The 17,248-nt window shown below is 43.3% G+C and overlaps 1 protein-coding gene across 3 annotated transcripts in view; it reads right to left on the bottom strand.

The window, feature by feature from the left end:
• LOC144937121 (phosphofurin acidic cluster sorting protein 2-like) overlaps positions 1-16,371 on the bottom strand; it is a 44,972-nt gene extending 28,601 nt beyond the window's left edge. For all 3 annotated transcript variants that reach the window (XM_078864408.1, XM_078864407.1, XM_078864409.1), the window contains exons 1-2: positions 15,828-16,371; positions 540-627 (exon numbers count right to left, since the gene is read on the bottom strand). In XM_078864408.1, the coding sequence (XP_078720534.1) occupies positions 540-627; positions 15,828-15,946 (207 nt within the window). In that variant the 5' untranslated portion in view covers positions 15,947-16,371. The remainder of the gene's footprint in view (positions 1-539; positions 628-15,827) is intronic.
• Positions 16,372-17,248: the final 877 nt, after the last annotated feature.

The following is a 17,248-nucleotide window of genomic DNA, read 5'->3' on the forward strand; positions in this document are numbered from 1 at the left end:
TTCTCTACTGGGGGTACGCGGGCCCCTGGAGGTACGTGGCAATGTCCCAGGGGGTACGGAAAGGCGATTCATAAATGTGTGAAATGATATCATACATGAGAGTCATTGGTGAATACTCGTATATGAATCTGGCAAGATAAAATAACTACGATAAAAATTTACTCCATATGGTAACCTAGACCGACATAGAATACCTTTCTAAATTCGTTGATCGTAAACAACGTGGTCTTCAAGAGTAACCAGCGAGCGCGAACAAATTGCGTCATGCATGCAGTGCGTCCGTTGATTTTTATTTTATTTATGCTTGCTGTTACTAGCTAACCGGGATACCTCACAAAATTGACAATTGTGTTAAAATATTGATGTTCATTATTCACACATTTATGTTTTAGAACCATGTCGGGTCAGGCAAGGTGGTACGTGGTTGAAACGAAATTCAACAAGGGGGGGGGGGAGATACAGGAGCCTAAAAAAGGTTGAGAACCACTGCCTCAGACGACTTTACACAATCTATTGGCCGTCGCTCAGGTGCTACAAACCTGCATTTTGACAGCTATGACGACGGAGTTGAGGTCTTTGTCCAGTTCTTTCAGGACGATGAGCTTTTTCAGCGTGAGGCTGCACAGCCTGACATGTTGACCACACATGGGAAAGACATCAGATTAGCAAAGTGCACTGGTATACCAACACAGCTTTCAAAATGTAGAAATTAATCACAGTAGATAAATGAAGGAGATATTCTTGATTTGTAAAACAAGCATATGCTTTACGCGTGCAATATTTTGCTCTCTACAAATTAAGTGCAATAACTTCAAATTACCAACATGCAAACAAGGGAATTGTTACGCAGAAAGATATATTAAATCGCTGCATAGAATTGAAATTTATAACAGGCCCTTTTTTATTCCCAAAACAGTGTTTTGTCTCTCGGCCTACAATTACGCAATGTATTTGTGTCGTTCAGAACCTTTAATTTGAACAAAACAGTCGCTTTGATAAAAGCGGACCTTAAGATTTTCCGTCCGAATCTACAATGGTGTTCCAACTAAACAAGTTCAGTTCGTAAATAATTCTCTAATTATCTCACTTGAACAGACAGCTAACATTTTTTTTACAATCAATAATGCCTTTGGGCAGTCACTTTCTTTGGCCACTGAAACAACGTGGCAAACCGTGTTCGATAGCTCTCTGAACGATCACCGCCGAGTCTGCCGCATCGTGTTTTGTGAATGCAAAGCAGGCCGGGCTGCCTCCTCCTGTCTCGCTGTGGTAAATTGCGAGAGCATTTTTAGTTGATTGTCCCGCTCTTTATTTCCAAAGAGAAGCCCGTCCTCGCTCCATTGCCACCACTAACACGCCGCCAGCCGCCAAAGGCATTGACGGCACGTACCCTCGGCGCGCTTGAATGTCGTGACATTGGATTGACAAAACGTACATCCGGCACAATGTGACCAAAGCCCATTACCGCGATGGCAAATCCAACAGAAATTACTGGATTATAGAAGTGGATCACAATACAGTGTCCATCCCAAAAAACAATATCCGCCCCCCACCCCTCCCCACCAAGCAAAGACCCGACCAAGGGGAACGCGACTCGAAATATTCCATGCACGCATCAAGCGTACTTGCGGGCATTTCGCTGTTGAGCCACCCTGTCACATTAAATAGATGCATTAAATTACACAATACCTCCAATATGGTATAGAACCGTGAGCAAAGTATGGTCAAATAACCCCCACAACCCCACAGTGTGAGGAGGCCCCCTCTTCCAGAAGTGGACTGATAAAGGGCTGTACATGTACACGGTACACACTATACAAGTGTATATATATCAAAGACAATCGTCATTGTGTTTGCCGACAACATTAAAACAAGTGCTGTATAAGCATTGGTCTCTCGCGCTGGCAATTACCGTGTCAAGCCAGGCGATTCAATGTAACGCGTTACAAAATAATGTGGCACACGCTTTAACAGTCTGGTTCCCCCCCCCAACCTAAGTAGCCACGGTTACTGCCAAGCCCCCCCCCCTCCAAAACAAACAGATTCTACTAGCAGGATTTAGCCAGCAGCTGAGAATGAGTGTCAGTTGTCACCAAGCAGGAATGCAGACAACAGCACGTTTCATTTACTGGCATTAGTGCACAAACAGCAGTCGCATGCTTTGCCCCATTTCCACGTTTTCTCTTGAAGAAAACAAAGTATTTACTGCACTATCGGGGCACTCTCACAAACACAATTTCAACGGGCGTTCCAGGGGCAATGCTCTGCACTCATTTACAGCGCAGCTTCGGGATGCCAGAAGGAAGTCTGTGGCCGGAGGCGATAAGGCAGTCTGCAGCCATCACACGTGCCGAGCTTAGACAGGCTCAGATGTGCAAGCCCCAGCCACCACACTTATCTCACAACTCATTCAGCAAAATAAATTAATACCCATACTGTGGAATTTTTATAATTATTATTGTCACCGAGCGTGCGAGAGGACACACCGCCAGTAGAATGCGAATGCACACTGCATATTCTATTCAATGTTTCACGGCCATTGTTACGAAAAATAATGCATGGCTCCAGTAAAACGAATCCTCTTCACCAGCGTGACGAATGCCATCATTTATCAAGGCTTGTTGCAAATAATTATTTTTAACATACGGATAGAAAACAACATTTTCAAACTTAATTTTAGAACTTTCGTGACTGCAGGAATTATTATTTCGTTCTTTCGGTTAAGTCACGTCTAAAGATAAAATAATAAATTAAATTAAATAATAGAATACGACGTTTCGATTGCAACACAAGCAATCATCATCAGGTATAATGAAATAGCGACATAAAATCTAACCAGAAAACTATAGACAGACATATTAGCAGACAGATATCACCAAGATACATAGCGGGAGCAACACAGGTAACAGAGAGGGGTGATCGTCTCTGTGGGGTGGCCTTAAATAGACAGAGGGGGGGGGCGGAGGCAGAGAGAAGGAAGGGGGGTTAGAGAAAAAATTAGCATATCAATGAGTGGTCAACAGACGTGGTGCTGCACGGCAAGTAAGCCTGAAAATCAGGAGGACACACTAAAATTAAATAACCTAGTAAAATATCGAAATGTAATGTAATACAACACAGAGGGTCGGTCAACACACAATTAACGCATAGCCTGGTTGATTACGTATTTCAAAGATTGCTAAGTTAGAATTTAGGTGTGAACATTCTAAAGAGGACACAGGCAGAGAAAACAAGTCGCCAGAGAGAGAGAAAAAGGGATAAGCTTAAAACTTCCCCGTAGAAGTGGTTCAATCTTAATTTTAGAACTTTCGTGACTGCAGGAATTATTATTTGGTTCTTTCGGTTAAGTCACGTCTAAAGATAAAATAATAAATTAAATTAAATAATAGAATACGACGTTTCGATTGCAACACAAGCAATCATCATCAGGTATAATGAAATAGCGACATAAAATCTAACCAGAAAACTATAGACAGACATATTAGCAGACAGATATCACCAAGATACATAGCGGGAGCAACACAGGTAACAGAGAGGGGTGATCGTCTCTGTGGGGTGGCCGTAAATAGACAGAGGGGGGGGCGGAGGCAGAGAGAAGGAAGGGGGGTTAGAGAAAAAATTAGCATATCAACTTGCACGGCAAGTAAGCCTGAAAATCAGGAGGACACACTAAAATTAAATAACCTAGTAAAATATCGAAATGTAATGTAATACAACACAGAGGGTCGGTCAACACACAATTAACGCATAGCCTGGTTGATTACGTATTTCAAAGATTGCTAAGTTAGAATTTAGGTGTGAACTTCTACGGGGAAGTTTTAAGCTTATCCTTTTTTCTCTCTCTCTGGCGACTTGTTTTCTCTGCCTGTGTCCTCTTTAGAATGTTCACACCTAAATTCTAACTTAGCAATCTTTGAAATACGTAATCAACCAGGCTATGCGTTAATTGTGTGTTGACCGACCCTCTGTGTTGTATTACATTACATTTCGATATTTTACTAGGTTATTTAATTTTAGTGTGTCCTCCTGATTTTCAGGCTTACTTGCCGTGCAGCACCACGTCTGTTGACCACTCATTGATATGCTAATTTTTTCTCTAACCCCCCTTCCTTCTCTCTGCCTCCGCCCCCCCCTCTGTCTATTTACGGCCACCCCACAGAGACGATCACCCCTCTCTGTTACCTGTGTTGCTCCCGCTATGTATCTTGGTGATATCTGTCTGCTAATATGTCTGTCTATAGTTTTCTGGTTAGATTTTATGTCGCTATTTCATTATACCTGATGATGATTGCTTGTGTTGCAATCGAAACGTCGTATTCTATTATTTAATTTAATTTATTATTTTATCTTTAGACGTGACTTAACCGAAAGAACCAAATAATAACATTTTCAAAATGAATGCAGATCATTTGATTATAATGACAGAAAAACAATGGCATTTATATCGGCAACTGTGTTAACAGCACTCCAAAGGAACAGCACAGCTATAAAAATATATATACGCAAAGGAAATCCATTAAAAAATAATGCATATAAGATTAGATTACTGTAAAAACAACAACTGTCTTGTTGGGCAGAATTCACAATCTTATAAGAAAGCCCTGCTTTGGGTTATCAAATTACAAACATAATATACATACTAGAAAGTGTAATTATTTAGCAAAAGACATTTCAAGGATTTAAAGCTTAGTGTTTTTATATTGTGAAAAAACTCCAACACCAACATTACCAGATGACAGGAAAACAATGAAACGTCTAATATTTGGTTTGTTTATTTAAAAAAATCCAATTTTAAGGACTTGTGCAGTACAATTTGCCATGTATACATACATTCTTAATGGAGCGCAATGTCTGCTCTTGAACTATGACCTGCAATACCATTCCCCACGATGGATTGTGACTCCCCACTGACCCCCGATGTCCCACAGCCATATTCCTCTACAGCCATGAGTGGTTTTTTTTCCCAGACGTTCATGGAATCGCGCAGGGATGTGGCTGCCAGAGTTCATTTAGTGTGATGGGTTCCCCCCTCCCTGCAGGAAGACCCACTGCCCACCAGAGCTCCAATCGACCTACGATTCGACGCCCTAGGCAATATATTGCTCCGCAGATATAGTCACGAGTTCCACCTCGAAAAAAGCTCTTCAGCTGTGCCCACCACCTAAACAACCTGACAATATTTCTGCGACGGTTAGCTGCGGACACATGCAGTTCAGCTCGGGGTAAGGCTGCGGGTATACCATTACAAATTGCCCGCGGGATTTAAAGGCGGGTTGCATAGAGCGCAGTGATTTGGATATATCATATAATGTACCGCTGAATGCAATACGTACTGGTTTGGTAGCCCAAAATATGGGGTAAAACTGAGGCCATCAAATTGACCGCCAATGTGCCATGGGCATACCCAACAAGCACAGAGTTTCTCAAATTTTTTATTTTGCTCTCTTCATCACATCTCATATCCCTTTACACTACGTTAACCCGAACAAAATTGACGAATTGCAGATATTAACGTCTTTTTAAAAAATGAATAGCCTGTTAGAAACAAAAAAAATTCACAATTTAGCTGCCCGTGGCGATTGTGTTCTCAGAGGTGCCTTTGGCAGAAACAGCATATTTGAGTGGTGCTTCTGAAATGAAATATAGGACAGCTGTGCGCGGCAGGATAAATGCAGACGCAAAGTGATCAGTTACCACAACACCCAAGGTTTTGTGGTTCAAAATCCAATTTCGACCTTTGCGGCAGACTGGTAGGTAGTGCTTTTCATTATGTACCAACCTGATAGCTTCGATGTCCATTGCTGGCAGACATTTAAGGCTCTACAACACATTTTATACACAAACGGTAGCTGTGGCAGAAACACTACCGAATAACACTCCGACATCAATGGATTTTAATGCAATTCTCAATGCTAAATATAAATTTACGCAGTCATATAAACAATGTATCATCATTTAAAGCTTTTGTGACTGCAGGGATTCATATTCTTGGTTCTTTCGATAAAGTCACGTAGAAGGAAATAATAAAGTAATATAAATATATTATAAATATCTTGTTTTATATTTATATTATTTTATTATTTCCCTTCTACGTGACTTTACCGAAAGAACCAAGAATATAATGTATTATCAATTTCAAAGCAGTACGTGAAAAGCTATATATTTATTGTCCTGTTTGCATTCCACATAAAACATATATCCAGTCATTACAAATTACCCTATGATAACAAAAAATTGCTCTTAAGATAATGTTTTGCCCAGTGAAGCATATAGTTGATTTAATGAATGGAATGGATTTTAATGATGTGAAATAGAGAAACCACAACCGCTCCATGATATTTGGCACGATTTACTCAGTTGCTAAAAAAAACACACACTTGAATGCTTTGCATTGGGCCATAAACTGCCTCGTAACAGTAAGGCATTCACAACATGTTTGACAAAACCAGCACGTTTTGAATTCTATACGTCAATGATGAACAAAAACACGTCAAAAGTAATCTTATTATATCTCTGGAAACAGATTCCATATTGAACGACATGTGCCTTGAATGTCCTTTTAAAAAAAGCTCAAAATATATTTTCGAAGGACCAGTCCCTTTCCATTCACACTAACGGCTACCGACTGACGTCAACGCCACCAGAAACAAAAGTCACAAGTGTGCATTACGACGTAACGGGACACTTTTGAATAGGGTGTTTCAGCTGAGAGAAAATGCATTTCGTGCTTCCCACTTTGCCACGGGTCATGAAACACGGCCTTGAGCAGTCTGGTGGGAACAATACATCATCTCCCGTTCTCCGCCCTGTTTTGGACACAGTACCGCTTATAAAAAGCCTCGTGCAACTCAGGAAAGAGATTTCTCTCCGTATCAAAACTAGATTTTGCCAAAAAAAATAAACCCTGCAGATATATCCCTTCTCGAAGAAAATGCGCAAGGTCATCTAATCACAATGCACTGCGTTTTGTGTTTTCAAATCGTCTCAGGCGTCTAACAAGATATTAAATTAAGATAAAACAGTGACATCAATGTAGTTCTGTTAAGTTGGTCAAAATCAATGAAATTTCTTTCAACGTATGAAAGGCTTTAATTTAGCCAATTGGAGATGTAACACTTGCTTAATCGGAATAAATAAATGACACACTGGCCAGCATGAGTGAGACTGCACCAGATTACCAAATGTCATTATATAACAAGACTGCAGTTTCAAAACAACTGGTAATGAATTGCACATACAGTTGGCTATTAAACGTATCAACATGTTTGCAAATCAGGCATACAGCACCACAATCTTACGCAACAAAAATAATGTGCAAAATAAATTTAGAAAATGCTAAATTAAGAAAGCATGGGTGGCGTAAAAAAAATTGATACGAATTCACAACCAGCTGTCAAACATATCAAAAACAACACTATTACCGTCATCACATCAAAGCCCAGTCTGATTTGTATTCGAACGGATTTCATTGAGGACAAGCCAAACTCATTTAGCAAACAGCTCCAGTTGACTACGCCTCTTTAAAAATGCACAAGGTGCTCAGACCGACAGCACGGCCACCGTGATCTCCTAATAACCAACACATGCATTAAAATGAAGCAACTGTTCTCGGAATGAAGCATTGGCCCAGTGCCATCTTGTTTTGTTGCTTACCTATACAATGTTACGAGGCTGGAACATGTGGGTCTGTTGGTGCGCTGGAACTAATTGTCTCTGTAATATTACCCAGTCTCTAAACTCACGTCTCGTCTTCACATTCAATTACAAAATTGCAGAGGCTTGCACAACGCACTATTTCATAGTATGCAAATTAAGATATTTAATATACACACGAGGTGACCAACCACAGTAATTATCTTTTCCAATTACGTTAATAAAAAAATATATTAACCAGCGTTGGGCGATATCAGAAATTAATGACCGCAAGTCTCTCCTCCAATTACACGATGAGGATTTCATCAATTGATTGGTCATGTTTATTATTTATATCAGTGTTCTTGTGTAGGGGGGGACCATGCCGTCGTGGTAATGTGCTGCGTTATGCACCCAGTGACCTGAGTTTGAGTCAGGGTTATGATGTCCAAACAGTCCAACCCGCCCCGACCAGGGAGGTGAAGTATGCGCCAAGAATCCCAATGGCAAACGAGGCCATAGGGAGGCCTTCATGCAGCAGTGGAATGGCAATGGGCTGAAAATTACTGTAATTCTCGTGTTAGTTTATGCAAAGCCAACAAAAATCTCACGGCAAACACTTTTTAACGAATCATGCGGCCAATTATATGCATCAAATCTTTAAGGACAGTTCTGCAGTGTCCCTCCGTGTAACGAGAATTAATTTGCAGGTCATACTGTCAAAGGGTAGCAGTGCGTCCTTTGTTAGAGGTAGAGAGAAGTTACGTTAATGGGAAGCCACACTCCGCACCACCTCTTTTAGTGCCAACATTTTTCATTTTTACAGAGAATATAAATCACAACAAGATTCAACCCTGAAGCAACGCATTCAATTATACTCGACCACGTAAGAAAATCACTGGATCTCTCCGATATAAAGCCTCCATTAAATCTGCACCACTGGAATGACTATGTATTGGAATTCAAACATGGCATCTGGCATTTACAGGATAAGCCTGTTATTTCAGAATTTCTCATGTAATTTAAATAAGAGCACGCAGCTGAAAAATGCTCCCTCTACAACAATGGTAAATAATTTATTGTAGACATAGTGCACACATATACATATTTTTCATTTCCCAATATACAATATTCTAAACCCAAGGCCATTGAATTAAATTTCGGTGACCAAAAATAGCGTATTATAACAAAAGCAATAAAAATAAGACACATGCAGTGATGTGTATTACATTCTATGAACATGCACACCTGACGAGTTCTAAGAAAATATGTAAAACAACAAACATCAAGAAAAGAAAACAGCAATGAACAGCACAGGTATATTCATGCACACAAATTGAAATGCTACGGGACTTTTTTTAAGGAATACATTACGTAACAAAAATATATTGGTACAGTATGAGAAACAAATAATAACAAGAACACTTAACCACTCAAATCTACATTTGTTTTCTGCTGAAAAACGCCATTTGAGTATAACTATGCATACAAATGCCACGTAATCACCACAATCACCACCATCTACCGGCGTCTATCCAACGCTTGATGAATGCCTCCCCAAGCCGTCACCATTCCTGACGATCCTGCAATGATACGATCCATCTCACTTTCGCATTGGGCTAATCTCATAGCCGCCATCACTGCTACGGTCATCCTTACAGGTGAAATCGTTTCGTCGGCTGTCGCTCCATCACTCGTATTGTCCATCTGTCATCATCCCTTCCCTGCAATGTGTCCTGCTCAAACCTGGTTGCTTTTCTGAAGACAATACGATTCCTCCAGTTTTTGTTCCCAATCCAAGTGGCCCCTCATTCTCTCAATGTGATTGTGGGATCTCGACGAATTGCAGTACTGAATCGCGTGTAACAGATCTATACTCACGTAATGCGATTGTAAACAATTTAATACGAGCAAATCACTCTTAAATAGTCCTTGTGAAAGCTACAGCACGTTAAATGCAGCACATCAGAAAGATAAAGGTTTGCATTTCTAATCAATCTGCTGCTTGGAAAACAAATGTATATATATTGAACCTCGTTTGCACCGTACGTAGACTAATCAGAGGTGCGAAATACAAAAATATAACAGTAACTTAATCTATACATTAATCAGTACCATATTGTGACCTAAATACAACTGTAATTAGTATAAATGGCCTTTACATGGTGCCAGAAATAACTTAACCTGCAAATATTTCGTACAACACTAAATTTTATTTTAAGAATTAATGTTGCCCATTAATTGGTGCTCATGAACCCTAATCACATTTCAATGTCACACACTTTGACTCAATATAGAACAATGGGATTAAATGATCAATAATAGATGCGGTAATAACATGAACATGGACTGCAGCTCATCGGATACACAAAGACAAAGATACCCCGTAAAGCCTGAACAGACTGTAGGGGCAAGTGCTGTTAGCGAACACCTATGAAGGCTGGCACGGCACACGAGGGGGTGGGTGGACAACACCACGCCCGGCCGCTTTTGTCTTTCCAGTGGCGACGTTGATTACACACCGCCCAGGACTGGTTGATATACTCGTCACTGGTGTTGGCCGTAAGTGGGAATCTAACGCGGGTCGCCGAGTTTGTATCGGATACGGACTTGAGTGCTAAAAACCATCCGAGACACCTGGCCAATGAAAATGTACGAACAGCCGCACAAAGGAACTGGTCTGTTCTGGTTTTATCTATAGTCTGTGCTTCAGGCAATCAAATAGATACAACCATACAGCCCCATATGCACAGCTGAGAATGACCACAACAACAGTAATCCAAGCAGAAGGACCGAATATTTTAAGAGACACCCTTTGAAAAAAACCGAAAACGCGCGTTCAACAAATAAAGGAAATGAAACCAAATTTCACGCAACTAATTTGGACCTCATCATTTGAACGTAAAAAAAAAATCACCGCAGAGAAAAGGCAGCAACAACAGCATTCTCTTTCAAGCTTTGTGTGTCTCTCTCAAAAATGCAAGCTGAGCATGATGATCAGCCAAGTGGGCCAGCATCTGGATTTTTTCTTTCCCTCTCTCTATCGCTCTCTCATTCGGTCTCACTCTGTCGGAGACAGGCGGGCGTGCAACAGCAGCGGCCGTGCGGAAAGCCCAGCGATCCTCACAGAGACCCCTCTCCCCGACCCGCCGTTACGCATCCGCGACATTAAGAAGAGCAAACGTGTCGCGCGCACGTGCGCGGTTGTGCGTGCATGCGCTGGCCCTGGTTTGTAAAAAAAAATGTGCGTTTTAGCTGCGCCACACTCCTTGGCGCTCGCTCTCTCTCTCTCGGAAGAAGCCAAACCATTTCTCGGAATATCCAGCCAGTAACCATCGCTTAAAACCCACCCCAACTGGACATGTGTAAGAAGAGCTTCATAGCTCATCGGATTCCGAGTAAAAAAATAATGTTATGATTCTGAAAAACAAACAAACATCCCTCCAGAGAAGTGCATTCAATGCCACCCCTTGGTCAGTGTTGAGCCGAGAAATGTTTTTATTTTTTAGGAATGGAATGTGGTTATGGATGCGTTTAATGGTATTTTGGGTAAAGAATAAATACTGAGAATATAAAGATGTGCATTAACTTAGCTGCGTTAGCAAGAAGTGCTCGACAATGCTGTATTATACATTACACAACATTTCCTGTCTTACATTTAGTGTTTACCAGTATGTACAACTAAAACACATTTGCATTATACATTGCATGTTTAGGGAAGTAAAGTTTCCGTGAAGTTATTTAAAAATGTTCCCATTTATAGTTTCAACAAGCTCCCGTGAAGCAGAGCTTATTAACAATACTGGGGCACTATAAAGTTTGCAACGACAACAACGTCGTTGGTGCGTGACCTCCAACATTTTCTGTGGGTTTGTGCTCAAAGATGACACGCACAGCAATCTCTGCAGCATCACACACCCTGCTCACCGCAAAAAAACATATCGCATGGAATGCGCCTCTCCCCAAGCCTCTGTCTCATCAGATGTCACGTAACGTAGCAAGATTGAGGTTGGAGAGGCTTCAGATTAGTAATGGCCATGCGTGAAACAGCCTCTTGCGGGGAGGAGGAGGGAGGAGGGCGATGTTGCAAGCAGGAGGCTGTGCTACAACATCCACTGTTGTTACTGTACTCGTGCTCCACACCTTCAACAACACGCAATGAACAAGCGTTTCAATCCATAACAAAGGTTTTTTTTTTGGGGGGGGGTGTTTAGATCTCCGCGTATTTAATGTGTCGGTTAACCCGCCAACACAGCCAACAAAACGTGCCGGATTAGTTACCGTGTGCTGGGAGAGTAAAACTCCATCCACAACGTTTACACAATCTCTGTACTGTGACGTTTCATTGGTAATTACATCCAGCATCATTGGGCGATTTTGACAGAATTGGCTGTGTCGGGTGGTGGTGGGTTCGCGACACATTTTACACTCACGTGATCTCACCCAAAACAACACATTTATTATTAACAATATTGGTCGCGAAAGCCTACGTGTCAAACTGAAGCGTTGCAACGTCTCTGTGCCCTGCATTCACCAACCTGCGCTGAACAGGTGAAGGGAAGTAAGATAAAGCCCGATGACCCGAACGCCATGGAACAAATACCCTCAATTCCCAGAATTTTATTTTAAAAAAAAGAATGTTTAAAAATATGTTTTTCATGATATAATATAGTATTGTCATCAGTATGACATAAGTATACCAATTTTGCAGTCGATACCACATTGGGGAGTGGGTTAAAATTTAGTTACAAGATTTGAGGATACAACAACGACAACAACAACAGACAGATTGAGTTAAATTAAAGCGTGTAATAAAGGGGATCGATCAAAAATAACAAGGGCTGTTACATGTACTCGAGCCACGTGCAATGATGGGCATAGATGCGCCTACATAAAGCACTGTAATCAGACAAAAAAATCGGAGTACTGCAAAGAGAAAAATTCTGAAATGTGGCAATTACAAGCTCCAGGGTGCAATCACATTGTTACTGTCCATCTAATGCACTACAAAGCACGAGGCATAGCCACACATATTGCACAATTTATTAATCGTATCCACTTGAATACACTCTCAGAATTACGGAACTTAAAGTGTATGGTCACAAGTTAAAGGCAGGGCCTATGTGAAATATATTAAAAAAACAAAAGGGCCCACACACACACCACATTGCTGTACTAGATATGCAAGCCACATCGTGAAGTATATACAGCGAGTAGAAATTTTAAATAATGAACGTAGGCAAGCAGAACATCTAATTACAAATTCATAATGTCCACGAAGTAATGGTAAATTACTGTCAAATGTACTTATTAAATTAATACATTAACAGCACGTACAAAACAAATGAAGATTCAAATGAATGCATACGTACATAAATTAAACGTATACTATTTTGCAAGATAGCTGTCAACAATGTCCTTAAACGCAGTAAGCATGTCCGTACCAATACGGAATAGTAATGTAATTTTTTTTTTAATCAAAGGTGACTCATACCGGATACACCCAAAATAATGGAACTCCCTATATTGCTGGATTAAAATAATCAGACTGCAATTATTTCACCGTAAAAAGTCCAAATCCAACCACGTAACGTCACTATCACCATCGTGTATCCATAATAGTTTTTTTGGTTGGATCGCATGAATATACATGTGTCGTTAAACTCGCCACCACCCCACACAGCCAATTAGTAAGGTTTGTCACATAAACAGAACATGCCAATTCGTTACTAGTACAGCACACCGGTGTGTTGGAGGGCAAATCCACAACATTTACAATCTGAGTACGACGTTTCGCCAATAATTACAACCAGCTTCATCAGGCGACAGCCAGATTTGCGAAGACATCCTCCTGTTTCGTTCCTTAAATAGAGGGATAGATGTGATGACGCATTTATATTTTCGCTATTTACGTGACCTAACCCCAAAAATCTATCTTATTTATGGATGATATTGGTCGCAAAAGCCTCCGTGCTAAACTGACCATCGTGTATATTGACAGCCTTTTTGTCAATCCACTACAAGAGGAGGTTTTCCCCAACGCCTTGCGTGCAGGTTGGTGAAGACAAGGGAACCGCAGACATGGGAACATACAAGTACAGTACAACATTTCCTGCATGGGCCCCTTTCTGCTCACAGTCGTGGCCCCGAAAGCCGGCAATACCCGTCGAAGGTAAGCACCATCACCACATTAATAACCATTCCAAATGTCAATGACCACACCAACAAGCTGCACACTTTACTTCGGGCATAAACGACAGTATGTTGACGATTGCAAGACAAAAATCTCAAAAGAACACATCAAAAAAACCCATCAAAATTCATCTCCTTGCTCACCGAGATATTCATCCTTGCAACAAGAGCACAAGTCATGGATTGATGGGGCCCATCCTCATGCAATGCATCATTGCACACTTTTGATTCATATTCAGCACACAAAAGATATAAGCTCTAGACGCTGCCCATGGCAGGACAATGCACACAATGAGGGCATGCAGATACACTACAATAAGAACATAGGGAACAATTGCATGAGCACAGTATAACCCGTCAAGAGTAAATACACTAAAATCCACGTAAAAAAATTGTGAGTTCGTGTAAACGGTTAGGCATTGCCCATCATAATAATTTTGCAGATGTTTTTAAAAGCCATTTTACTATATCAATTAAGTGGCCGCGCAATAACTTAACGAGTCCTCGATTTGTGGAGCCCCTGACCGAATGCCTCGGCCCCACAGGGCCCCCTTTGTCCCTCTTCTCTCTGTACCCGGGGTCCCTCCATGTCACTCACCAAGGGTACCCAACCACAAATTCTTCCCAGAGAACATTATTTCCAGAATCCTCAACTCTCTCTCGCTCCTCAGATTCTCACATCTACGTCTGCCCCTTGGCCCACCGTTTTATCTCCTCGTTCTTGTATCTCTGTGTTCGTCCACGAGTACAAGTTTTCCCAGGTCTATGTCCCGAGCTCCGTCTCACTTTTATCCTAGAATCCCTTAACCTCAGCCCAAGGGTTCCTTATTTCCCGAATCCCAATTTCTTTCCCCATATCAGAACTGGGGTCAAGAATAATGACAAATAGAGCAGCACTTTTGTTTACATTTATAATTTGTGCTTGAAATTCATTACGAACGACACAATCACAATTGTAATTAACCTCAGGTCTACTCGAGATCCCCACACATCTCCCTATTCCCACCTGTCCCCGCACCATCAACTTACACCTGTCATATCCATGTCCAAATCGCTTTACTCTGCTTACATGCCCTGTCCGTCCATCCCAGGGACTTCACTCCTCCATCTTCCTGTCCACACCATTCCCCTTTGGTACGATAGGAACCCTCTAAAGTACTCCCCTCCCCTGTCCATGTTTACCCCTATTCCCCTTTATGTCCCCGTGTCCCTCCGTTATCCCTTGACGTCTGTAGAACTTCTTTCGCGCCGTACGTAGCCAACCGTGCCGCCGCTCCAATTTCCCACCTGTCCCATCATAACCCCTTTACCGTTCCTCTCATCCCTCCACAGTCTACGTCATCCCTTGTCCACCAATTCCTCATATCGTCCACACCCCTCTCGTAATCCCCTCGTCCCCCTCTCGCCATACAGAATATCCCCTGATCGTATCCTCCTCATCCCGTTATCCCTCTCGTTAGCCACTCATCCTAATAACATATGATAATTGGGTTTTTACCCTTTTATCTGGCAACAAAACTGCGCCTTTTGGCGTCATCTGGTCCAACACCATGTGAAACTGGGCTCTAAAGAAAGCTGTCTCGGGTGTGGACCAATCAATTTCAAGGACAGTGCATATTCTAGATTTGAAGCTTTCGTGACTGCAAGGATTCATACTCTTAGTTTTTTTTGGTAAAGTCACGTAGGTAAAATTAATAATAATAAAATAATAGCAATTCATTTATTTATATTATTTTTAACTTATTTTGACAGTGCATATTATTATCAGAGTTGTGTGTTTTGTTTGCATTCCAACCGCAGGTATTGCGGTCAATGCAAACATGACTCCTTGTTAAAAAGGTGTCAGTTTTGTTGCCAGATTAAACGGTAAAAACCCAATTATCACATTTTGCTGCTGGCAAATGAGGTTCCAATGGTCACTCATCCGAATTTCTCGATACTCTCCATTCACCCCCCTGCTCTCCCTTACCCCTCGCCCCTGTACCCACCACCCCCAGGCTCACCGGGGCACGCAGCTGGGCGAGGCGCGGTCCACCTCCCACGCCGCGTAGAGGTTCATGGGCACGGGTTTGGCGCCGGGGCCCGCGGTGACACTTCGCGTCTTGTCCGCCATCATCATCATCGCCGCCGCCGCCGCCGTCGTGGCCGTCGCCCTCACCTCCTCCAGCCTGGCTCGCTTCACCTACCACCCCCTTACACCTGACCCCAGCCCTGACCTAGCCCTGACCTGAATTGACCACCACCGCCACCGCCCCCACCACCAACGCCGCCACACCGCCCCAATCCCCGAGGTGGCCGAGCGTGCGCGCGCGTGTGTGCGCCGCGGGGCTCCTAGGAGCACAGTACAACAGAGCGCGTGCGGCTGCTTGCTTGCTCGTATCTCTCTGCCGCCCTCTCTTCTGCTCTCCAGCGCACAGCAACAACAACAACAACAGCAGCGGCAGCAGCAAGTGATGAGGCGGACGAGGTGGTTGTTGCTGGTGGTGGTGGTGGAGGAGGTCACTGCGCGGGGGAGCCTCGTGCACACAGCCCCGCCCCTCCCCCGCGAGAGTTGGACCACGCCCACCGGAAATGACGGAGACTCGCGGACGGAAGTTGCGCGCGCGAGGTGTGGGCGTGGGGGTGCGGCTTGCAGCAGGGGCATGAGGCCTCCCATGCTGGAGCGGCTGGCCTGACTCTTGCAGCAGTAGGGGGGTTGGCCTCCCTCTTGCAGCAGTAGGGGGGGGCTGGCCTCACTCCTGCAGCAGGGGGGGGGGGCTGGCCTCCCTCTTGCAGCAGGGGGGGGCTGGTCTCCCTCTTGCAGCAGTAGGGGGGGCTGGCCTCCCTCTTGCAGCAGGGGAGTGAACCCTCCCCCGTCCCTCCTGCAACAGGGTGGCCTGACCTCACTCCTGCAGCAGTGGGAGGGGGGCTGCCCCCCCCCACCTGCTGCAGGAGGGAGGCCAGCCCCCCCTCCCCCCCACTGCTGCAGGAGTGAGGCCAGGCCACCCTGTTGGAGGAGGGACGGGGGAGGGGTCACTCCCCTGCTGCAAGAGGGAGGCCAGCCCCCCCCCCCCACTGCTGCAGGAGTGAGGCCAGGCCACCCTGTTGCAGGAGGGACGGGGGAGGGGTCACTCCCCTGCTGCAGGAAGGGCGGTCCCCTTTATGCTCCTGCTACTCCCGACACAACTGGCTCACACAGCCTCCCACCTGTCGCACTGAAATTCAATGACAATGAGATCTGTCAATGACGAGACCCCTCCTGTCCCCGCATTATAACACAATACTCGTGCTGGCCGGAAAACCAAAGGGTTAAAAACAACACAAATATTTGTGGCCTCTGGCCAGACGAACACAATGCAGATCTTCAGGAAATGCTCATTCTTTTTGCATAATGCACAATTGCTGTGTGATTTTAAACACATTTTTTGCATCTGATTGTAAAACT

Source organism: Lampetra fluviatilis, chromosome 18 (genome assembly GCF_964198595.1).
Source record: "Lampetra fluviatilis chromosome 18, kcLamFluv1.1, whole genome shotgun sequence".
Lineage (NCBI taxonomy): Eukaryota > Metazoa > Chordata > Hyperoartia > Petromyzontiformes > Petromyzontidae > Lampetra > Lampetra fluviatilis.